Source organism: Penaeus vannamei, chromosome 3 (genome assembly GCF_042767895.1).
Source record: "Penaeus vannamei isolate JL-2024 chromosome 3, ASM4276789v1, whole genome shotgun sequence".
Classification (NCBI taxonomy): domain Eukaryota; kingdom Metazoa; phylum Arthropoda; class Malacostraca; order Decapoda; family Penaeidae; genus Penaeus; species Penaeus vannamei.
Window position 1 is genome coordinate 2351269 of NC_091551.1, and position 9005 is coordinate 2360273.

Genomic DNA, 9005 nt, shown 5'->3' on the forward strand with positions numbered 1-9005 from the left:
GCCTCCGCCGCCCGGCCACCCTTCGGTTTCCGCTCGAGGCCCGCCTGCAGGACCGACCTGCTCCTGAGTGAGTTAACAGCCTGTTTTCCGGAGGCGAATTCTCTGCCGGAGGTTCGAGGTCAAAAGTCCACGTCTCCCTCATTTCCATGGGCTTCCTAAAACCCTTAACCCGGCCGTGCCTCTGCGCCCCATCATCTGAGACGCACCGCACCCTCTTGCAGCCTTGCGGGCGAAGTCTCTCACCCTCGGCTTTGCATCTTCTCTCCTGCTCACCTTCATCTCCTGCGTCCATGGTGTCTCGCCGGCGATCAGGATGAGCTTGGATGTCGACTCCCTGTTCACCAAAGTCCCGCTTGATGAGGTCCTCGCTTTCCTTCAGAGGAAGCTCCCTGCCGAGGATCCTCGTCTCCCTCTGCCCACCGACGTCTTCCTCCAGCTGATTCGTCTGTGTGTGGAGTCGAATTCCTTTGCCTTTGAGAGTCGCTTCTACTCTCAGATATTCGGTGTAGCCATGGGCTCTCCTCTGTCTCCAGTGCTGGTAAACCTATTCATGGAGTTCTTCGAGTCAGAGCTTCTCCCTTCCATCTCTCTTCGTCCTTCCGTGCGGCTGAGATATGTCGACGACGCCTTTGCTCTCTGGTTCCATGACCCCACCCTGTTCTCGGGTTTCCTGACGCAGCTCAACTCCTAAGTGCGTTAGTGAATCCGGGCCCACGAGGATTTCGAAACTGTTGTCTCATTTTCAATAAACCTAGTTTGTGCACTGTGGCTATTTACACCACACACACACAAGCACACACACACATACACGTTATAAGAATGTATCCGGCACTGTTTTCAACCAGTTATCTGATTTTTCTTAGCACACAAAAATAAGAAATAAATCAGTGCTCGGAGTCATATCTAGCATTCTTCGACACAAACAGCCATAGCCCAGTAAGATTATGCAAATTCCTTACCAGCACTTATCTCAGCACGATCGCACAGTCTTCCCTGTCGTCTGCGCGAATTCTTACTTTAATTGGCCTCGCTTTTGACTTTCGTGGACTAGGTGGCAAGGTTTGGATAATGTATGCCGTCCAATTTTAGAGGAAAACTCTTCGAACCTGACCTACTGGCATCACGTCCTTTTGCAAGACTGATTTCACTCTTGGCTCTGGTTTTCTCTTATTCTAAAAGACCTCATCACCTATCCACGCATATTTATCTTCTTTGAAGACTGAACCTCATACTGTTCTTTATCATCTTTATCCTCAATATCTGATAAAATTGTGATTTATCCTTGTATCATCTGCGGACGATGTACTTTCATGAAAATGTGGCGTTTTTTCATACTCTTATTTGACTTGACTCATCTGAGACGTGTCCATGGTGGCTGTTTGTTTACATCTGTCGTCGCACGTGCGTCTCCCGGCCTTTGTCAGTGTTTGATGCCTTTGCCAGTCTCCTGTCATAACACGGAGCAACGGAGGCCAAAGAACTGATCCTTGTGGCACTCCACATCTATCAACGGATTCACGAAAAGAACACTAAGCAAGCGAGGTCATTTTTCCGCGGTTTGCTAGAACATTCTACGTCCGTGCTCCTACTATTCACTCAATCCGAATCCATGGTTTTGCGACATTATATTCTGTGCCTGACGTTGCCGAAAGCTTTTGCAAAAATGAAGTAAACTGCACCAACTGACTGACTTTCGAAAGTCCTTTGGTTCGAGTCAAGAGTGGGACAGGTTTTTCGAATAGACGAGATCCAGCTGAACGAAAGATATATCATCTTTCGGTCTGGCTCCTGGCGGTCGCTTTGATAACCTTGTGGAGGCCCGACCCAATGATTATACATTATACGGGAATGCATGTAGACAGGAGTAAGTGCATATATGTATATCAGTCTAGACATGCATATCTATCAGTCTAGACATGCATATCTATCAGTCTAGACATGCATATCTATCAGTCTAGACATGCATATCTATCAGTCTAGACATGCATATCTATCAGTCTAGACATGCATATCTATCAGTCTAGACATGCATATCTATCAGTCTAGACATGCATATCTATCAGTCTAGACATGCATATCTATCAGTCTAGACATGCATATCTAACAGACGGACAGATAGTTGTATATCTGTCAAATAGATAGACAAAAATACATGTATTTCTGTAAATATGCATTTACATATATATGAATATTAATTGGGTCGGGCCTTGCACAATTTTAACAAACGGACATATATATATATATATATATATATATATATATATATATATATATATATATATATATATATAATGTATATTTATAGTTTAAAAAATATGTAAATACTCCCTGAAAACACAGACAATGTGTTTATATATATATATATATATATATATATATATATATATATATATATATTTATATGTATATATACATATATATATACACACACACATATGTATGTATGTATATATATATATATATATATATATATATATATATATATATATATATACATATATATATATATATGTATATATATAAATACATATATATACATGTGTATATATATATATATATATATATATATATATATATATATATATATATATATATATATATATATATATATATTGAAACTGAAGATTCATGTAGATGGAGAAATATATCAACATAAAATAACAATGTGGCACTTTTCGTCCAAAGAAAGAAAGAAAGAAAAAAAAACAGAAGGTATCGGCATGACAAAAAATGTGATTATGTATGTGTGGTTATATATGTGTATAAATGTACACACACACACACACACACACACACACACACACACACACACACACACACACACACACACACACACACACACACACACACACATATTATATATATATATATATATATATATATATATATATATATATATATATATATATATATATACATATATATATATATATATATATATATACATATATATATATTCATATATTCATATATATATATATATATATATATATATATATATATATATGTGTGTGTGTGTGTGTATGTATGTATATATGTATACATGCATACATATATGTATATACATCTATATATATGTGTGTGTGTGTCTATCCATCTATCTATCTATGTGTGTGTATATGTATATGTATATGTATATTCAGAATATTTCTTTAGGACCGTAGGAGCCAAGCGAAAAGAACCATCGGCCCGGCCCGGCGACGCACGTGCGACGACAGATGTAAACAAACAGCCACCATGGACACGTCTCAGGAAATGAGTGAAGTCAAACAAGAAGAGGATGAAAAAACGCTACAGTTTCATGAAATGGGCCTCGACGACAGGATTTTGGAGGTAAGCGTATTTGTAATTATGGAGGAGAATTTCTGAAATTGGGGTTCGTATAGGAAGGAGGGCGCCTTTGCTCCATCGAGGAAGCTCTGGCAAATATTTTCTTTTTCTTGGAAACCTCTTGGCTGTACGTAAAAAACATGTACTTATATATGTATGTTTTTTTGGTATTTTTTTGAAAACGTCCGTCAAATGGATCGCGACGATTTCGGTATTGTTGGATTCCTCTCACTGTCTAGTTTCCAAATATAGAAATTATTATGCGGAAACCCCCGTAACCCCCCATATTTTTGGCCCCGATAGCTGGGAAGGGCATGAAAGGCACCAGGTTAATTACAGGGTTAATTGTAAATGATGTATAGATAATCAGCCACTGTATTGTCTAATGTGGGCAGCTGTCGCCCCCCAACCCTCGCCCTGGAAAACAAAAGGTCCTCCAAGTATTCATGGCAGGAAAGAGCGTTGGACAGACTTGGCAGCGCTATCAAGAAATGGTACTTGATCTCCTCAAAGATTGATGAAGACACAAGGACAAGAATTGATGAATTCATTGGATTTCCTGTAGTAAATCATCACTCTTTTTTCAACTTGGTCTTTGGGAGGGTGCTATCGGTAACAATTATCAACAGGCTTATGTAAGAACGAAAATGTGTAAAACCAGCATACAAAATGCTCAAGATTGCCTAATGCAAGTGTAGAGGCCTGCCCACCATCATTAAAATTGTATGGAGTGAAGCATTAGATATTGGAAATTCAACCCATCTTTTAGTAAAGTGTATGAGAATTCATAACATCCAAACCCCCAAAAACATCCTGACCAATAAACTCAACTGCAGCAATGATCGAGGCATCACACTACTCAGTATACTACCCAAGGTTCTCATTCTCATCCTTATGAGGTACATCAAAGACCACCTGGTGAGGCACTAGAGGTCAGAGCAATAGACAATCCTTTGAGTCATTGTTGAGCACTGTTATGAGAGTGGGCATGGTCTGTTTGCAGCTTACATCGACCTCAAGAACGCATTTCATACAGGGCATCAGGAATCACTCGGGAAGATCCTGAGATTGAGAGGAATTCCCACAAGGACTATTGGATTAATAGCAAGCCTGTAAGCTGAAAGTGCTGTAAAGTGTAGAGCTTCTTTCCTGTTAGTTCAGAAGTTAGGCAAGGCTCTGTCCTTGCACCAGCACTTTTAACACTTGGTGGGTACCGGGCAGAGCTACTGCCCAAAGTCATTATAGAGCAACTCTGAGCAATATCAAGTTACCCACTGTGAATTTGCTGATGATGTTGACTTTGCTGATGGTATTGCTCTTCTATCCAAGTCCTTGGAAACCCTAGTGGTGGCTCTAGATGTATTTAGCAATGAAGCAAAGCCCTTGGGCCTAGATTCTAGAAGGTGCATCGCTCTCAGTAACAAATGTCAAATGTTATAACAGTACTCAAACCCTGGAAAGATTGAGTTACCAAGAAAATTATGATTTATTATAAGCCTACTCCATATAAAAGAGTATATGTCATTTGATTCATTAGGTATAGTTCCAGTTTCACACAGCCATATGGTACTATGTAAGCCTTGCATCTTATGGACAAAATGAGGAAAAATAAGTTAATTTATGTTTCATGTGTTTATCTTACATTGTGGGTAGTTCTTGTTTCAATTATTTAGAGTGTAATATGTGTTACATATAGTTCTTTTCCATCATAACTGATGTAAGTGACAACATTGTTTATGAAGTGACAAGACCCATGAGATCCACTGATAATGCAATAGGAAGAAAGCCTTCATAACCCAAGGGCTTCACTCACCAGCCGATTGCCATGGATATACTTTCCATAGCATTTGTTGCAACCTGTTTTCTTCATTTCTTATATGATTCTTTGCCTGTTCAGATTATTTCATGTTTAAGTGTTTATTTTTTCCATTTCTTTATCAAAGTTAGTTATCTTAGTACAGTTATTATGTAAATGTATACCAAAGTATTATGTGTTGGACAGCTTTCTTATTATCAATTTGCAGAGGAAACGACATAGATAAAAAGTGCCTTATTTCTGGTATGGTTTCAGTCTCACATAGCCATATCGTACAAAGTAAACTTATCCTGTAATAGCAAAACAACACTTTTCATACATGGCATTTCTTTCGCAACTTGTCCTGACACTGTCTTTGCTAATGCACATTAGTAAAGCTGCTGTGAATAGGAATAGACCATGATCTTTTCATCTGTCACGTTTCCATCCAGGCAATTGCAAGGCTGAGATGGGGTGAGCCAACTTTGATTCAGGAGAAGGCCATTCCGTATGTACTTGAGGGGAAGGATGTCCTTGCCAAGGCTCGCACGGGCTCTGGCAAGACAGGAGCTTTCGTCATACCAACCATCCACAAAATTCTGGAGTGGAAACGTTCAGCCACAGAGCAGGTGAGACCAAATTTATGTCATATTGCTGTCTTTCTATTTAAGATTTTAGTCTTAAGCTCTGAAATATTAGTATAAGGGAGAGTGTTTTGTTACATAAACCTCATGTTGAAGCTTCTACTTTTCATAACAATGATACAACATACTTTGTCTTCCATATGCAGATGGTGCAAGCTATCATGCTTGCTCCAAGCAAAGAGCTGTGCAGGCAGATCAAAGAAAACCTGAGTCAGTTGACCACTCTTTGCAAACGAGAGGTTCGCTTCATAGATGTGTCTCCCACAGTCCCACTTGAGGCTCAACGTCCCCTTCTTGTTGGTGAGTTCTGCCAGCTTTATGTTGGCTATTCTATTTGTCTTTAGTTTTTTGAGGGCATGCGTATCCAAAGGTTTTGTCAGACCAATAGCCCAGAGATACATTTATAAAATGTGAATTAAGCTTTCAGCCCCAACATATGCATCAATATTTTTATGTAAATGTTAATGTGCTACAATCAGGCACTTTTAGTGCATTAACCCACTAACGATGGGTGTCCCACATATGAGACACCAGAAAAAATAAACATTGCCGGGTGTCCCGCCAGTGTGATGCTATATCGGGGCTCGCGCTCTCACGCAGCAGTGGGCCGCAGCTGGCTAGCCAGCGGAGTCCAGGGCAGGCCCACCCGCCGATTTTGTAGCCGTGCGGCATCTTTTATTTTCGGCTTCAAAATATACCGGCGTTAATGGGTTAAAATGTTGATGCTAATATCAGAGCTGAAAGATTAAACTAGCTTACCATTTGATTTACACTTTTAGGCCAATTGGTCTTTGGACATGCATGCCCTCCAATTCTATCTTCCACAATTCAGAAGATGTGGCCATCACATTATGAAAAAAATATGCTTGTGGGTTAGGTGACATGAACATGGTGTCATGGGAGGAGGGTGATCATGATCAGGCTTAGTATTTAGGAAGGAGCTCTTGTATTATTTCCATTGATAAACAAGTATGGGATGTACCATCCATGGGCCATGGCTTTCGGGAAGGGCCAGCTCAAAGGAGGACACCATTTCCATGCTCAGGATCCTATTCTATCCCACCGGTGGCACAGGTTGTATTATAGAAAATTTAGTATTATTAAAAAAGATATAAAAGGACACAGATAAGAAATTGTTACTTATTGTTTTCATTACTGTCCTGAGTTATGGACTACCTAAAGAGAGTATGCAGTGTGTGCAAGGAAAACAGTCTATAACTGTCTGGATAATGGAAATGAAGTGAAGATAGCGGAAAATGGCAAAAAAGCTAATAACTCTTATGCAATAAAAGAGAAACTATCATGGCAAAGGTGGGGCATGTGGAGGAGTCTTGTCACGGCACACAAGTGGTCGTGTGAGTCCAGCCTACAAGCTGCATACCTGTTAGAGTGGCCACTCAAGTAAGCCTATTGCTCATATTTTGGGCCACTAGTGGGCAGTGAAGCATCTGGATCCAAGGGATTAATGGGGATTAGTGGGGTGCTTCTCTTGATAATGTGAGGAGTTAAGTTATTTAACCTGAATGGAGACTTGTGAATTAGTATGCCACATTTGACACTTATTTCATGTGGTGGATATTGATTTAATGTCATTATTTTTCTCTAGGCAAAGGTTGTACATGCCAGCCAAACAGCAATATATATGTTATTAGTTAGTTGAGTGTATTCTGAACTCGGATAGAAATAAACAGAACATGAGACAGCAGTTATAAGCTCCCCTGATATTTCTCCACAGATAAACCTGACATCGTAATTGGAACTCCAATGAGAATCCTCGCCCACCTGAATGAGGGCAACCTTATGGTCAAGAATTCTCTTAAGATGCTGGTGATTGATGAGGCTGATCTCATGTTTGCATTTGACCATGTGAAAGAAATTCAGGAAATACTGAAGTAAGAAATGTAAAAGCAAGTATGAATATTGATATAGATATGAATTTAAATGTGTATGAATAGATAAATGAAAAAATATAGATGAATAAATGAATATATATTGAGATGTTTACATATATATATATGGCCATGTTTGTGTGTATGTGTGCATGTATGAGTGTATGCATACATGTATATGTGTATGTTATGTATGTATATTTATATATTTTTGGGGGGTCTCCTTTTGCAAAGGAAATTCCCAAAGATCTTCCAGTCATTCGTCACAAGTGCAACCATGTTTGATGATGTGAAGAAGCTAAAGAGTCTCATCCTGCACAACCCTGTCATTCTGAGGCTGGAGGAACCGCCCTTGCCAACAGCAGAACAACTTACACAATATGTCATTAAGGTGGGTAAGGTGGTAGGGGGAGGGGGGAGTTCCCTAATGCATTGAGGGGAGCATTGAATTGGTAATATGGAGAGATGATGTTGATTGCCATGTTTAGAGTATTGCTTCTCATGCATTGATGCTCAAGACATATGCAGTAAAAGAAAGGAAAGTTCTGGGGTAGAGGTTTTGCAAAATTAGATGTGGCAATAGGCCTGGATGAAGGATATTTCCTTGACTATAACCATTTTGTAGAAGGAAAGGAATTGAGGAAAAAAGTTGGATAAGAAAGAGGACTGAAGCATGATGGGCTTCTGAAATCAGAGTTTTGAACATTGGTATGGAAAATTTGATATTATAGTGCTCTCTCTAACAACAAGGTGCATTGTAATAAGCCAAGCTCTGTTCCATTCACAGCTATCTGCATTTGATAAAGTTGTTCTTGTCAATGCACTCTTCCGTCTGAATATGATCCGTGGCAAGACCATCATTTTTGTCAATAGTGTTGACAAGGGATACAGGTATGTAGTGATTTGTATTTCTCTGATAATTACAGATAGATTACAGTTTTGATCTTTGGTTGGGATTTGATACTATAAAGACAAGATGTTGCACAATATTTGTACACACTTCAGCCATTTTATTTATATGTTTATTTAATTATTTGATTTACTATTATTTTTTAACACATATGATATAAAGTGTATCAATGATTTTCTCATTATCTTTGTTTTGATATTTTTTTTACTTGAAGTATTCAGTTACATTCATCTTTTCCTGATGTCCTTATCCATATATTTGGTAATTTTCTTAGGTTGAGAATGTACCTGGCCCATTTTGACATCAGCTCATGTGTATTGAACTCGGAAATGCCTGTGGCTTCCCGTTGTCACATCATAGAGCAGTTTAATAGTGGCAAGTACGACATCATCATCGCCTCAGATGAGCAGAATTTAGAAGAAACAGCGGCAGGGACG

General features: G+C 39.1%; 2 protein-coding genes across 2 annotated transcripts in view; both read left to right on the top strand.

The window, feature by feature from the left end:
• Positions 1 to 313: 313 nt before the first annotated feature.
• Positions 314 to 691, top strand: LOC138866439 (uncharacterized). Its single transcript, XM_070139015.1, has one exon. The coding sequence runs from the start codon at positions 314 to 316 to the stop codon at positions 689 to 691; it is 378 nt and encodes a 125-aa protein (XP_069995116.1).
• Positions 692 to 3175: 2484 nt separating this feature from the next.
• Positions 3176 to 9005, top strand: part of Ddx56 (putative ATP-dependent RNA helicase DDX56) — a 7832-nt gene continuing 2002 nt past the window's right edge. The window contains exons 1-7 of the mRNA XM_027366610.2: positions 3176 to 3333; positions 5578 to 5754; positions 5916 to 6069; positions 7505 to 7661; positions 7893 to 8049; positions 8446 to 8549; positions 8843 to 9005. The exon at positions 8843 to 9005 is cut by the window's right edge and continues 27 nt beyond it. Coding sequence (XP_027222411.2) covers positions 3238 to 3333; positions 5578 to 5754; positions 5916 to 6069; positions 7505 to 7661; positions 7893 to 8049; positions 8446 to 8549; positions 8843 to 9005 — 1008 coding nt within the window. The 5' untranslated portion in view covers positions 3176 to 3237. The remainder of the gene's footprint in view (positions 3334 to 5577; positions 5755 to 5915; positions 6070 to 7504; positions 7662 to 7892; positions 8050 to 8445; positions 8550 to 8842) is intronic.

What these genes read in the sequence shown, in the direction of transcription:
- LOC138866439 (XM_070139015.1), top strand. Translation starts at nt 314, where the DNA reads ATGAGCTTGGATGTCGACTCCCTGTTCACCAAAGTCCCGCTTGATGAG.